Consider the following 15,329-nt stretch of genomic DNA (forward strand, 5'->3'; position numbering starts at 1 on the left):
AAATAAGGTCTGTGATTAACAAAAGTTGATCAAACAGTGAACTTGTGTTCAGCAAGATAATCTTCACAAACGAGGACCACTTTTATGACTTTTGAAATGTAAATGTGTTTTTTAAACGCGATTTTCAGAAAAAAGCTTCAAATACACAATTTGCTCACTCGCAGACACTTCACATTTTTATTATAGAATACCCGTCCGTGTGACTGGCCATTCATTCGCTCACCTGTGTGCTGCTCCACTCTGCAGCTCTCCAGGGTGCTGAAGCTGTGTTGAGGCATTTTGGCCACCAATTTTTGCCCATTTAGTCGGCCCTAATTTAAACATCCGGCTCAGTTAGGTCACCTTCAGGGGTGCTCTTTACACTTCCTGAAAGATTCAGCCCAACATGGCACGTAAAATGGCATAGCTGTGGGCCTGTGGCCAAACACAATTCTGCTCACTCACTCACAGACACTTTGCATTCTTATATTATAGGATTGCTCAACACTGGGGAAAAGGAGTGAGTGGTTGCATTCAGATTTAATTCCTTTTGAGAACAATGATTTGACAGTTGCCTGTGTCCGGACAGGTTCCACGCAGCGCTCCCAGTTTCAGCTAACAGGATGTTGATCAGTGGAGGCTGCAGTGCAATTGGAGCCCTGCAGGATGTACACATCTTCAATGTTGGTGAGTACTGTAGCTTTTCTCCTCTCATTTGTGCTACTTGCATGCGTGTACTGAGTGAATAAGAATTCATTATTCAAATGACTCATTTGTCAGTGCAGTCCAGTTTTGACCTTAAAACCCCTAAAGTCATGTTTTAAGATGTACATAAAATACTCTACTTTGACTAATAATTTGTGTCTGATATGGATTTTCCACAACAAAAAAATATTTTACTTTAACTGCTGAATACTGGACAGGGATTTGCTCCAAGTATTTGCGATGTCACAAATCATGCTTGTAGGAAATCGCCTTTTCAACGAGCAGAGCCAATTTCCACTTTCAGTAGACCTTCTAGCCACTAGTGTCAAATTCTGCACAGACATCACTCTGCACAGTGAACCTCAAACATTCAACTGAAGGAGCAAGAAGAAAAACATATTTTTTTTATTTTTTTATTGTTATTGTTTAATGTGTTTGGTACTCTCACAAAGACATGGAATTGGATTTATCTTCTGAGTCATCCTGTCTGTTGTGTCCTAAGTAATGTTTTGTACAGTGAAGGCTCCTGCCTCGGTTTCTCCCCAGACACCAGTATGTGGAGTTCAGTGGTATCTCCTCTGCTTTGCTCCAAGCCCCGTGCCGGACACAGCATCATACATCTGGGCTGTTCCATGCTTACGGACACTGAGAAGCAAAAGCGGGGTGAACGTGTCAGCACCCAGTGCACACTGCTGGTGTTTGGTGGATCAGACTGCTCTGGCAGCTTCTACAATGACATGTTCAAGTGCAAAGTGGAAATCCCGGGTGATAAGTGACAGACGACACCCAAAGGAGAATCTCTGATGGACTTTTCCTGCTGTGTACTGACCTGATGATGTCACAGACAAATGCTGACATCTCTTTCTTTGTAATTGTGGTTCTTCTGCTTGAGTTATCCTTCATTATATTTGTTTTTTTGTCACTGCCGAATTCTGCACACTAACCTGTATTGGCTCCAAAGGGCCCCAAGAAGACTGTCGTCTAGGCTTCAGCTAATCAGATCCGTGTAAGAAGAGTCGCGACATCTCCATTCACTCCAATGGACCAGTTTTTTACTCGAGTTCCAGGAAGTAAGGTCCTGGATTAAGCAGCACTGTCGAGTTGCAGCAAAATGGACGGTTTGTGTTGTCCTTTGAAAGTTTTTTTTTTCTTGAATAAAATTGTACATTATCAGCTTTATTTTAGCATGCAAAAGTAGCACGAGACCCCTTACTGGCTGTTCATTGGCTAATGAGTCTCCCATTTTGGTCCTCCACTGATACCACTCTCTCTCTAGAGGACACTACAGCTAATGATCCTTTTTAATAAACAAATAATAAACAAAGAGATTTTAACTCAACAATATACAGTATGTGTGGGGTTTATATATTCCTTAGCAAAGAAGGGCCAATTGAACTTGATCTTATTATAGTTGCTTTTTTTTCCCTTTATAATTTCTGATAACCATGCCTACTTCCTCCACAATGTTGCAAACTGTGGTTTGAGGGGTTTTGCACAGTGAAGGTCCTTACACACCGGGAGCGTTTTTCCCCCCGTGCGATTAATTCGCACGTCAATATTTTTCAGTCAATGCAACCGTGCATAACGGTGAAGTTTCGCTGAGTGTTATTGCTGTGTTTATTTTTTCGGACCAAGGTTGATTTTTCAGAAATTCGCTTCCGACGTGTACACATCTGTTGCTGTGATTGACAGGTGGGTCAAAATTCGCATTGCAATTCCGTGCTGTATATTTACATCGCTCTTGGTGTGCAACAGCCTTAGGTTCAGAAAATATTGACGTGCGAAATAATCGCACGAAGAAGAAAAAAACGCTCCCGGTGTGTAAGGAGCTTTATGTCTCTGATCGGTGTGCTTCATCCACTGTTTCTATCCTTAATTTTCTCCTCACAGATCATTGTATGAAAAGACATTAAGCTGTTTTGACATGTATGTGAAGGAAGTCCTGGATTGGGTAATTGGGTTTTAACCCAATTATTTAAAGTAAGGATATTTAAACAGGATTACTAACAAACCACTTTATTGAGGAATGTACAAAGTGACTGTCTCTAATGCTGAATGACCATCATCCTACGGCTGAATATCAGCAGGTGTGTCTGGTTGGCAAGACGGATGGCTCACTTTGAACGCCTCAATCTCCAGTAACGTTTCATTCAGCCTTTTGATGGTTGGGTATTGCCCGACATCCACTTTGAACCTGTTGGGGATTTGAAATTCATAGTCAGACTTTTTTCATAGGACTTTTTCCATAAGATCCATTAAAACAATTATTGTACTGTCCTTCACTGTGTTTATTAGCAAAAATAAGAACTCATATTAACCTATTTGGGCATTTGTGTTGGAGATGTTATTAAATTACTGATCACATACCTCTCTGCATTGTAGACTTGAGGGATCAGACAGATGTCAGCCATAGATATCTAGGAGGTAAACACTTGGTTATTAGGTATGAAGTCTTGATGATCCTCTATACATCACAGTGTCACCATGCCCGTAATGGGACATCCTCTTACTGTACCTCGTCGCCTATGCAGTATTTCCCCGCGGTTTCCTTCAGGATGGGTTCTAGAGCTGGCACAGGACAAAAGGTTAAAGTGATTAAAGTTGCAAATGATGTCTGAGGAACCTTTAGAATAATTCTGGATGTAAAGTTGTTGAGTCCGGTCTCCACAAACCTTGAAAGCCACGTTGAATGAAATGCTGCGCCCACTGCACCTTTTCTGCTCCTATCTTCTGGATCACATACAAATTCTGAAATGATAAAGGAACGAGAAGAATGCATTGACAGGAATAGCAGTGTTTCTTTTTAGGTGATTGTATCATTTTGACCATGTACTGTAATGTCTGAGCTCACCTTTTGGAAATAAACTATGTTAGTCTGGATTTAGTGAACCAAAGTGGAACTAAATTATATGGGTGAACTGCCTGCTTCAGTTTGACAGTTTGAATCATTTTGGATGTGCTTTGCTGTGCTCACCTGTAGAGGCTGTATCCCAGAGGCGATGAGGTCACATATCATCCGAACCTGGGCTCGTTTCTTTGGGTCTGCAGGAAGAAGCCGAGGTCCTGGCCTGGTCTCCTCGATGTACTGGATCACTGCCAGCTGTGTGAGCAAATAGCACGTTTTCACTTCACTTTTCCACACAACTACACACTTGGATGCTTTTGTTGAATGAAACAGGTGAGGCGTTTGGTAACTCACTGACTGAGACAGGGTGATGCCATCAATTTGGACTGCAGGCACTTGTTGCATTGGGTTTAATGCCTTGTACTGGTCTGTAAGCTTGAGTACACAGAGAAACTTCACAAGACTCTTCCTGTTATTAATTTCTTTGTCTTTTTTTTTATTATATCTGCATCTAGCCATTATTCATCTACTACAGTTGCTACTAACCTGCTGACCTCCATCTTTGATCAGATGGACTGGAACCTGGTCATATTCAATACCTTTAAGAGCAAAAGCTGGTGCACAAGATGACAATTATTATGTTGTCAAAAACAAAGTATCAAACAGATAAGCAGACAAGTCATGGCATGACTTACCAATGCGAACCCTCCAGGAGCAGGAGCTTCTGAAGTATCCGTGAAGAACAGGCTAAATACAAAACAAAACAAAAGAAAATGAGTGCACTTGAAAATCACATTGTTCTCTTAAATCTAGCTATGGTTTTTACTGGTTCACCTTGTTTGTGGCTGCCATAGTTGGACAATCATGCGTTCAGCTACAGCGAGTAAACTATTGCAAGTTTTCTAGAGAGCTGCCAAGTCTCATCATCCAGCGGCCAATAGGACGAGTTCCTAAAAATCCCTCCTACCTACTCTTTGGTCCATGACTCAGCACCCTCAGCACCACCAGGCCAGGGCTTCATATGGTTCACATTAGCGGGCTAGAGAGGCGAGAGCACATAAAAAAGTAAAAGTGATATAGTAACGTTACCTTGGCGATGCAAGCGAAGGACAAGTGCATTGTAGCGGTTGCGACAATGTATCACTTTAGTGGTTGCCACAACGTATCACTTTTATTTTGACTTTGAGGATACGCTTTAGATTGTTATTGTTGCAACATGTCGATCATATCCTGCACGTTTCACAGCAATGGCCCATTTTCTTTCCTTATTCCTGTTTTCTACGACGGGTGAATGATTATGCAGCCTACAACAAACGTAACGTTGGATCACACTTCAGATCGACTAGACTAGAGGTTGCATAACGCCCAGCCAGTTAATGCTGCAGGAATGGCTAACTGCTTTTATCCAATGGTTAGTCGGTTTTCATAACTAAGGCGGGATCCCCTGAAATCTCAACTAGCGAATGGACAGTGCACACCCACACCTATCCAATCAGACTGCAGCATTTATGGGAGTGCTCACATGGAGCGAATAGCAAGCCACCGTTTCCCTTTGGTCCCGCCCCCACCTATATGTCTCCTGCTGAAGGGGGATATTGGAGCTATCTGCTGGCAGCAGTCCTACCTGTGGGCTTGGGGTGTACAACATCGACAACATCAAGTACATACAATCACCTTTCCATCATGGCGACGACAGCAATGAGATCACTGTTGAAGACAAGGGTAAGAGTGATAAGCAATTAGCCTACAACTCGCCTCAGTTGCAGAGGAAGCTATGGTCGCAGCTTTTGACAGTTCACAATGTTTACAAACTGCCAGGCGTCATGTGCAGCAAGATGGGTGTCTGGACTGTGATACAGACTCACTCGCAGATGGGATTAACTCCCATTTGTTTCTTGTGGTTAGATTCATTTCTGTGCATGTTGTATCAGCAAACTGTAGGCTTCTAAATACTTTACCTTGTATAGTATTATATGAAACAAATAGCCTGTCACCTGTTATCTGTCCCTGTGTGCACCTACCAGCTGAACTAATTACATTCAGACTCCAAGCCTGCATGCTTGACTTTGTCCCCTTTCATCTGCTCTATCCGCTCCATAGTTGCACATTAATCTTTATCTTGTGCAATCTGGCTGAAACTGGAAACAGTTGGTTGCTGGCCAGGAGACCTACCATTAAGGTCGGCATTTTATGATTGTCAATTATTATTTGATGCATTCAAAGCACCTGCTGGACTTCCTTCACAGGTCCCACTCCAGGTTGGCCGCATGTGCTACTCCTCCTCAGTGGTGAGTGGGCGAAGGTTTCCTATATTGGCCTGCTATTACACCTGGCATCACGTGTTATAGATGGATAATTCACATGATGAAAAGACTAAGATGTGATGTAACATCTCTCCTCACAGCCCACCACCAAGCTGTTCATTGATGGGAAGTTTGTGGAATCCAAGACTTCAGAATGGCTGGATATTCACAATCCTGTAAGTATCTGACCTGGCCTAGGCTGCTGTACAGAGCACTTACTTTGTGAATATCTGTGTCGTTACACAGTTATAACGGAGAACTTTACTTTGGGGATATGTTTTAGTTACACAGTTATAACAGATAACTTGCTTTGGGAATATCTGTGTGTAGTTATTATAACAGCAATTACTTTGGGAATATCTGTGTGTAGTTATACAGTTATACAGAGCAGTTATTTTGGAAATATCTGTGTGTAGTTAAACAGTTATATGGCTCAGAGCAGCAGAGTAATTTATGTTTTTACTTTGGGAATATCTGTGTGTAGTTACAGTTATATTACTTTGGGAATATATGTGTGTAGTTACACAGTTATATTACTTTGGGAATATCTGAGTGTAGTTACACAGTTATATGGCTCAGAGCAGCAGAGTCATTTATGTTTTGCGTGAACTCAATGTAATGAGCTTATTAGTGCAAACTGGTTTCTCCACAGCAGCATAACTACATCTGGAAATACTGGTTTTGTTGTTTGAGCAGGTTCACACAACCCTCTGCTATGTAAAGTTATATGTTCCCCAAATAAAAAGCATTATTTAAAGTGCTAATGTCATGTAACCGTATAGATCAGAGGGCATCTGTGTCCTTCGAAAAACTGTCAGTTGAGGAAAAGTCTGTTTCCCCCCACCTCGCACCTCACAATCTAAACTGAACATCTGTGAGGGTTTACGTGTTACCTTATTTTTACTGAACGTAAAAAAAAATCTGTCTTTACGTTGTAAACATTCTCCTTATGATGTCATCTTTTCCTCCGCTGTAGGCAACCAACGAGGTGATTTCCCGCGTCCCCAAGGCCACCCAGGAGGAGATGCTCTCTGCTGTGGACTCCTGCTCCCGGGCCTTCAAGTCCTGGTCTGACACCTCCATCTTGACCCGCCAGCAGATCTTTCTGCGCTATCAGCAGCTTATCAAGGACAACATTGTACGTCAAGAGCAAGTGTGAAAGGTGGAAGGTGTAGTCCAGTGTATTAGTACTAATATAACTGTATGCAGTCACTTCATCATACCTTTTCTGTTGCTGCACATCATAAATTATTTGACACTTTTCTAGCATTACTTTGTCTTTCAAAAACTCAACTGTATACTTTAACTTTGTTTTCACTCTGTTTTCACTTACTGTTCATAGACTGACTGACCACATTGGTTCATAGTGTTGTTTTCTTTTGGTGTTGACTCTCCAGTTGAAAGTTGAAAATAGAGGACTGATATGAGGATTGCCTTGGCTTTTTTCCCCTCCAGAAAGAACTGGCCAAGTCGATCACCTTGGAACAGGGCAAGACCCTTGCAGATGCAGAGGGGGATGTTTTCAGAGGATTGCGTAAGTTTTGCACGTGAAGGCACACACACACACACACACACACACACACACACACACACACACCTTTTCAAAGGGCAACATGTAGTTAAACTTTTGACTGTTACCCTATATCTGCTTTTACTTTGTGGCCGCTGGAATAGTTAATCAGTACACTGCAACTAACTAAATACAGAAACCTGAAAAAAGGACAATTTACTCCATGAACCTTTAAATGAATGACACTAACTTCCCCCATTGGTCTGTTTAGTTTTGCAGAATTGATGTACATGGTATAATACATGTAACTGTTAGCAGTCTACACCCACTCCTTTCTTAAACACATGATCTGGGATTGTTTTGCACTTCGAAACATATCCTTAATGATTATTTAGATTTGTGTTAGTGTTGCAATGCTTCAGTATTTTTCTTGAAATGAGATTATATCTTAATGTAGGTGGATTAATTTATTAGTGTCAACATGAAAATAATGCCACTTAATGCAAGATATTTAATGAAAAAAGTTGTGTGCATTGGAGAAAGTGAAAGTATCTCACCCTATGGATGATTTGTTTTGTTCATGTTTTAATTTAAACAAAAATAAGACTGGACGTTTGCCTTGGATAATGTATTTACTTTCTGTGGTGTGGCTGCCCTTTATGTTTTCATTTGTTTTTTTGAATGGTGCTTCTCTTCCTCCCTCTAGAGGTGGTGGAGCACACCTGCAGCATCACCTCTCTGATGCTCGGTGAGACCCTGCCCTCCATCACCAAAGACATGGACACCTACACCTACCGCCTGCCCATTGGGGTCTGCGCCGGGATCGCCCCTTTCAACTTCCCCGCCATGATCCCTCTGTGGATGTTCCCCATGGGCCTGGTGTGCGGCAACACCTACCTCCTGAAGCCCTCGGAGCGAGTGCCGGGCTGCACCATGCTGCTGGCCAAGATGCTGCAGGACGCCGGCGCTCCAGACGGAACGCTCAACATCATCCACGGACAACATGACGGTAATAAGCTCAGGCATTACCGGGTCATGTTGTGAGCTAGGTGTAAGCATAAGTGTTGATAGAGGACACAGGTGGCTAGACTTCTGTTTAGTGGAGGGGGGTGTTGCTGGGGCGCTAACACTTAGTGCTCTTGAGGTGTCGTGGGCCAAATTCAATGAAATATTTATGATTGGAGGTGTCCACTTGATAAACCTTGTGACATTCTGCCTTGGTCCGGAATTAAAACATAATGAAAAAAAATCAATAGGGACAATAACCTTTGAACGTCTTAGTCTTATACAGTCTCTAGTCTTGGTTTTTGCTTGTTGTTGAACTTTGTCCCAGCTGATCACCCGTACTCACTCTCTCTCTCAGGCCGTGAGCCAATCGGAGCAAAGCAAAACAATGGCTTAGTATCAAACAGGCTCTTGATTGGCTGCCTGTTACTACACAAAGCAGTAGTGTCTAAAACCTTGTGCAGACCCGACATATTTCTGTGAAAAAAATGTGTATTAATTATTTTGCCTAGTACAAATTATTATTCCCCCCCCCCCCCCCCCATATTTTATTTTCAATTTTTGTCAGAACAAACGAACAGGCTCAGACATAGGAAAAGAAAAGAAAAAGCATGCATACATCATTGACATTCAATATTATAACATGGTGCTACCGGCTGCATAAGGTGCTAATATGTGCTTGTAAGAGATGTTGTGCATGGGATCCCACGTAAGGGATCCATGAGAAACCAGCTAGGCGAGTCATCCGTTGCCCCTAACCTCATCGAGTTACGCGAGAAACGGGTCCCAGATGTTGTTGTTTTTTTTAAGTGAGTTGGTCCTCAGGAACCTGAGTCCATCCGTATCACAGAGATCAGGTCCGTCAACCACAATTGAAAGGAAGGTGAAGAGGGGGACTTCCATTACATCAGAATTAGTTTTTTGGCAACAGTTGTCCGGTGTCAGAGACTGTTGCACAGCTGTAGGGAAGTTCAGAGAGGACTCTGACCATCCGAAGATGGCGAGTTCTGCCTCCGGCTGAAGCGTTATTTTGTAGGCCAGTTCAAATTATTATTGGTAGGTAGTTTAGTAATAAAAAAAAAAAAGTTTTGACACTGAATACCCACCTTACTCTAACATCCAAGCTTGGAGTCTACATGTTCTCCCACAATGGCACACAGGATAATGACATCATATTCTGTGTAATGCAGTATCCAACAGCGTGATATCACTGATTATTAAATGGGCAAAACAACTTCATTTATTGAGGTGGATGGGGAGTTTATTACAAAGCCAGTTGAAGTTGCAAATTACTTTAACAATTTTTTTATTGATAAAGTAAATAAAATCAGAGGTCAGATGAATCCGGTGAATGGAAAACTTTCAGAATCAATTATAAAGAACAAAATTATGAAGGACAAGGTTTGTAGTTTTGAGTTCAAAATGGTGTGTGTAAAGGAGGTGGAAAGATTATTATGCAAAATAAAATGTGATAAGCCATGTGGTTTTGATAATCTAGATGGAAGATTGCTACAGATGGTGGCAGAGTTTGTAGCAGTACCTATCTGTCACATTTTTAATTTGTGTTTTAAGAACAGTGTTTACCCAAACTTATGGAAGATAGCAAAGATCACTCCACTGCCAAAAAACACTAGGGAGTCCTTTGCTGGACCGAACAGCAGACCTGTAAGTATATTGCCTGTTGTAAGCAAACTTTTCGAGAAAATTATGTATGACCAGATTCAAAGATATTTCAGAGAAAACAGCATTGACTCAGAACACCAGCATGCATACAAGGTTGGCTATTCCACAAGTACAGCACTCACAGCACTTACAGATGAATGGCTGAAACAAGTAGATAGAAAGTCAATCGTGGGTGCTGTGCTTCTGGATTTTAGCGCGGCATTTGACATAATTGATCATGAGCTACTCCTCAGGAAGCTATCAGCTTACAACTTCACTGAGTTTTCGAGTAAGTTAATGAATAGTTATTTGGATAATAGAAAACAATGTGTATTGTTCAATGGAACACTTTCGGAAATGAAGACCCTCCAATGTGGTGTACCACAAGGGAGTTGCTTGGGGCCTTTACTCTATTCTATTTTTGTTAATGATCTACCTTATGTATTAAACAAGGCAAGCATGGAAATTTATGCTGACGACACGACAATGTATGTATCTTCGGAGAGTGTGGAGTCGGTTAGTAGATCTTTGCAGGATGAGTTAATGCTGGTTTCCAAATGGGTTGGTGAAAACAAATTGAAGTTAAATGTTTCAAAAACAAAGAGTATCACGCTAGCCTCTAGGAATAACTTGAGAAATGAAAATAAATTATGTCTTGTGTTGAATGGAGATGCTATTGAGCAAGTCAGAGAGGCCAAATTGTTGGGTGTAGTAATTGATGAGCGGTTGAGTTGGTCAACTCATATTAATAATGTTGTGTCTAAAATGAGTAGTGGTATCTCAATGATTAGAAGGAGTGCACAACTGTTGAATAACAAAACGGTTAAAATAGTATTACAATCTTTAGTCCTATCACGCCTCGACTATTGCCCAACAGTTTGGTCAAGTGCATCAAAACAAGATCTGATGAAACTTCAGTACACCCAGAACAGGGCGGCGCGCCTTGCTCTCCGCTGCTCTGTTAGGAGCAGCGTGGAGTGGATGCATGCTGCACTGTCCTGGTTGAGAGTAGAACAGAGGCTGACATGCAGTATTGTAATTTTTTTATTCAACATTGTTAAAACTGGTAAACCACATTGTATAAGGAAAGAGCTAAAAACCATAGACACCAGACACAACTACTCAACCAGACACGCCTCAAGCACTAAATTCATTTTACCTCTACCTAGAACCAATGCACTAAAAAGAACTGTGATGTATAGGGCTGTTAAATATTGGAATTGTTTGCCTGGCAATATTACTATGATTAGTAACAAATATAATTTCAAGAAGAAGTTAAAAAAAGCAACTTTGAATAAGGACATTAATTTCAGTGTTTTCGTTAATTAGTTAGTTATTTTTGTTTGTGTTGTATTTTGTAGTTGGAGCATATTTTTGTTGTAAACTGAAGTTGTTTATCCAAGCTGTTGTTTGATAGATCAATTGTAACTGTTCCAATGTCTTTATGTTGTCTTTTTATATTATGTGTTGGACCCCAGGAAGAGTAGTCCTACACCTTGGTGTGGACTAATGGGGATCCTTAATAAACAATAAACAATAAACAATAAACAATAAACAATAAACAATTAGGAATTTGATGATTAAAGGAAATTGATATTAATGTGATTTTTGTGAATGGCTTTCTTTCCGCAGCTGTAAATTTCATCTGTGATCATCCAGCCATCAAGGCAATCAGCTTTGTGGGCTCAAATCAAGCCGGAGAGTATATTTATGAGAGGGGCTCCAAAAACGGCAAAAGGGTCCAGTCTAACATGGTGAGTGCGTCAAAATGCCCAGGCAAGGGAATGCATGTACAGGACTGGTGTCTGAGATAGTTTCCATAAATGACCAGAAGGTGGCAGCATTGGCCAACAATTTCCAGTTGGATTTCTCGCTCCTCCTCACTGCCAACTGTACAGATGAGATGAGCTGCAGAACAGAGATTGTAATTGGGCATCACTGCTGATTGTCTGACTGGTAATTATCAATGGTCCATCTTTTTAATTTGACTTGTCCCCATCAATTCCCTCCATCAAACTGTTAGAATGGAATGAATTGCAGCAGAAGTAGAGTATTTAAACTGAGCCGGAGGACATTCATCTAAATGCAATATGCAGTGACATTCCATGATATTATGTGCACTCATTTGTCACTGACCAATAGTAATCTAGAGATCAAACAGTAGGAGGCTAACCGCTTCTCATGTACTGCAGGGAGCCAAGAACCATGGTGTGGTGATGCCCGATGCCAACAAGGAGAACACTCTGAATCAGCTGGTGGGTGCGGCGTTCGGGGCTGCGGGGCAGCGCTGCATGGCTCTCTCCACAGCCATCCTGGTGGGCGAGGCGCGCGGCTGGCTGCCGGAGTTGGTGCAGCGTGCCAAGGCCCTGCGCGTGAACGCAGGTACCCCGCCCTCTCGCCCCGCCCGAGGCCCCCCTCACCCCTTCCTGAGCCCCCATTCACCCCAGAGGGCCTTTTTGGTTTTCGGCATCTCGGGGCCACCCAGGCCGCCCTAACCGCGCCTCTCGCCTTTTGCCCTGCTGTAACTTCACATGGGACTCAGCTGGGAGAGAGGGCTTGTTGAGTCAGCCATGCTGCAAATTTGTGGCCAGATCTGCGGCCCCAAGCTAAATAGTGGCTCGGAGCATCGAATCCTTTGAGAAAGGAAGTTGATGTGGAGTCCAAGAAAGAATGATTCTCCCCATTTGCAGTGATATGGACTCTAATTTGTGCAGCTACACAGGAAACCTCTAAGCATCCATTTCTGAGGGAGTGGCTCTGGGTGCCCCTCGCCTGGCTTTTGTGTGTTTGTGGCTGAAGGAGTATTTGAATGTCGGTACCTTTTCTTGTGTGTACATATGTCATGCGAGTGGAATTGTATGTAACTGTATAGCTGGTTGTTTGTCATGCGAGTGCAATTGTATGTAACCCTATAGCTGGTTGTTTTGGGGGGCCCTGCTAGGGGACCAGCCCGGTGCAGATGTGGGCCCTCTGATCTCTCCCCAGGCAAAAGAGAGAGTCAACAGCCTGATCCAGAGCGGAGTGGACGAGGGAGCTACGCTGCTGCTGGACGGCAGAACCGTTAAGGTCAAGGGTTATGAGAACGGCAACTTTGTTGGACCCACCATCATCGGCAATGTCACAGTATGTGGTTTTACTTCATTATGTGGACATGCAGTCAGATGTTAAACTGACCATGAAGCACCATGAAGAAGTCCTGAAAAACACAATTGCTGGTTAAAGTCTGACCTAAAGTGTCATCATCTCCTGTGCTTTCTCTCAGCCCCAGATGAAGTGCTACACTGAGGAGATCTTCGGGCCTGTGTTGGTTGTTCTCGAGGCAGACTCTCTGGATGATGCCATCAGCTTGGTCAACAGGAACCCCTATGGCAACGGCACAGCTATCTTCACCACAAATGGCGCCACCGCACGCAAATACACTCACGAGGTGGACGTGGGCCAGGTGAGTGGCTGTAACCTCCAAATGTGCTGTTCTTCTGTTTTGGGAGAAAGGAGACATTCACAACCCTCTGTCATGTCTATACAGCATCTCTCAACAAGGAGCGCATTACTTTTCTGTTTCAAAACGCACACACACATAAAATAACAATCATTTTCCATGGCAAGTATAGCCTTGTTTGCCCCTGACCTAAAATATACATGTTAGCAACCCCTTCTCTCCACTTCCCCACCCCATCAAGACTGCAAATAGACACAGCAAATATATGCCTTTTAAATCAAAACAGGGGGGACATAGAGAAATTTTTCCTGGTCGTATTAGAAGAGGGTGAATCTTAAATTAAGCTCAAAAGGGATTCCTATCCTTTTCAACGTGTTCAACGCCTTTACCCTGTTTGTTTGCTTGTGGAGCCTAGTTATGCCCTGTGTTTGCTGTTCACATGTCGGGGAATGCTGTGCAGGCCATGTGCTGTACTCCTCTCCAAACCTCCATGCAACAAACATCTCCCTTTCTTTCTTTTTTTCTACCCTGCACCTTCGCCAAAAGGCCTGACTTCAGTGTGTCCAAACTTATTCCCGCAGTTTCAAACATTCTAAATCATAGTGAGCATCCAAAACTGCAGATATACAGTTTGGGGATTGATTTATTGGTGTGTTGTATTGTTTAGTTTTTGAAAAGCTTTGGGTGAACCACATCTCTCATCAACCACATCTTCAACCACATCTTCCTCATCCACTGAGCTGGATCCAGGGGATTACAAAGCTTACACTTAATGGTTGGGAAAATGCTTGTGTTCAGAGTAGAGGTTTCTGGCACAACGTCACCTACTTCCAAGGTGCATCATGGAGAAAGGAAAGGTCTCAAGAGGTCAGAAACTCCAGCAACACTAAAGTTGTTGTTCTTTTGACTACAAGTGTTGCTGGAGTTTCTGACCTCTTAAAAACCTTGTGTTCTGCAGGTCGGAGTCAATGTTCCCATCCCTGTCCCGCTGCCTATGTTCTCCTTCACTGGATCAAGAGGATCCTTCAGAGGCGACACCAACTTCTATGGAAAACAAGTAAGTATCGATAAACAACTAGATATATCTCAGTCTCGTAAATTCAAGGAAATCACAAAAGTAGCAGGCAAAGTATAATTTGTGTTGTCTTTATTTCCCTCTAGGGAATCCAGTTTTACACACAGATCAAAACGATAACTTCACAATGGAAAGCTGAAGATGCCACCTTGAAAAGTCCTGCAGTTACCATGCCCACCATGGGACGCTAACTGGCTAGTATGAAGCCCACTCTCTACCCATCATGCATTGTGAATTGAAATGTGAACACTACTGCTCAGTGCGATAACCCAAAAGGCCTAGACAGCCCTCTTCCACACTCAAAACAGGCCTTATTGCTTAGAAATGAACAGTGTTTTTATTTCCAGTGGTAGATTTGAAGTCAGCCATCATCACAGACCTGTAGATTTGATACCTATCTATGCATATTTGATACTAGTTATGTATATAGTGTAAAGCTATCCCTGCTCTAATGTAAAGCCACCATGGCCATGTATGAAGATGTAACAATGCAAAGGACCTGGAGGACAGCAATGCAATGTGCTAACAAGGCTTGAAGCGCCTCATTTTCCAATACAGCAGCAGTATTGAAAGCTCACGTACGTAGTGTTTCTAATCCACAACATTTGATGAATGTATGTTGCCATGGACACATTGCATTCTGCTCAGTAAAGGTAGCATTTGAATAAAGACCTATTTGTTAAAACCAAACCTTTTAAATGGGGAGTGAGAGTGAGAGAATTCGTATGAGCCTTATGAGAGAGAGAAGATTAATGTGACCCCTTATACAGTATATGAGAGGGAGAATTCACATGATCCTGAAAGAA

General features: G+C 42.4%; 2 protein-coding genes across 6 annotated transcripts; one reads left to right on the plus strand and one right to left on the minus strand.

Moving 5' to 3' along the window:
* Positions 1-1,261: 1,261 nt before the first annotated feature.
* gstz1 (glutathione S-transferase zeta 1) lies at positions 1,262-4,745 on the minus strand. Of its 5 annotated transcripts, XM_083633716.1 has the most exons (10): positions 4,619-4,745; positions 4,225-4,276; positions 4,076-4,143; positions 3,884-3,982; positions 3,659-3,784; positions 3,357-3,432; positions 3,200-3,252; positions 3,052-3,101; positions 2,803-2,878; positions 1,262-1,329 (listed from the first exon to the last, which is right to left on the minus strand). In XM_083633716.1, exons 1-10 carry the CDS (start codon positions 4,646-4,648, stop codon positions 1,321-1,323), a joined length of 639 nt encoding a protein of 212 aa, XP_083489842.1. In that variant the 5' UTR covers positions 4,649-4,745; the 3' UTR covers positions 1,262-1,320. The 5 variants fall into 5 exon arrangements, with proteins under 5 accessions (XP_083489842.1, XP_083489840.1, XP_083489838.1 ...); XM_083633714.1 differs by lacking the exon at positions 1,262-1,329 and having other exon boundaries at positions 2,731-2,878; positions 3,884-3,964; XM_083633712.1 differs by lacking the exon at positions 1,262-1,329 and having other exon boundaries at positions 2,731-2,878.
* Positions 4,746-5,124: 379 nt separating this feature from the next.
* On the plus strand, positions 5,125-15,188 carry aldh6a1 (aldehyde dehydrogenase 6 family, member A1). Its single transcript, XM_083633261.1, has 12 exons — positions 5,125-5,251; positions 5,776-5,817; positions 5,934-6,008; positions 6,809-6,970; positions 7,288-7,366; positions 8,049-8,351; positions 11,642-11,763; positions 12,202-12,391; positions 12,951-13,132; positions 13,272-13,451; positions 14,407-14,505; positions 14,610-15,188. The coding sequence occupies exons 1-12, from the start codon at positions 5,213-5,215 to the stop codon at positions 14,712-14,714; spliced, it is 1,578 nt and encodes a 525-aa protein (XP_083489387.1). The 5' UTR covers positions 5,125-5,212; the 3' UTR covers positions 14,715-15,188.
* The last annotated feature ends 141 nt before the right edge of the window (positions 15,189-15,329 follow it).

This window comes from Poromitra crassiceps (assembly GCF_964638095.1).
Source record: "Poromitra crassiceps genome assembly, chromosome: 3".
Taxonomy (NCBI): Eukaryota; Metazoa; Chordata; class Actinopteri; order Beryciformes; family Melamphaidae; genus Poromitra; species Poromitra crassiceps.

Excerpts from the sequence above, each read along its gene's own strand:
- gstz1 (XM_083633712.1), bottom strand. The coding sequence starts at position 4,648 with ATGCACTTGTCCTTCGCTTGCATCGCCAAG. Across the intron at positions 3,785-3,883 it reads GCATCACCCTGTCTCAGTCA|CTGGCAGTGATCCAGTACAT; the intron begins GTGAGTTACCAA and ends TTGCTCACACAG. Across the intron at positions 3,433-3,658 it reads CTGGGATACAGCCTCTACAG|AATTTGTATGTGATCCAGAA; the intron begins GTGAGCACAGCA and ends TTATCATTTCAG.
- aldh6a1 (XM_083633261.1), top strand. The coding sequence starts at position 5,213 with ATGGCGACGACAGCAATGAGATCACTGTTGAAGACAAGG. Across the intron at positions 7,367-8,048 it reads GGATGTTTTCAGAGGATTGC|AGGTGGTGGAGCACACCTGC; the intron begins GTAAGTTTTGCA and ends TCCTCCCTCTAG. Across the intron at positions 11,764-12,201 it reads AAAGGGTCCAGTCTAACATG|GGAGCCAAGAACCATGGTGT; the intron begins GTGAGTGCGTCA and ends CATGTACTGCAG.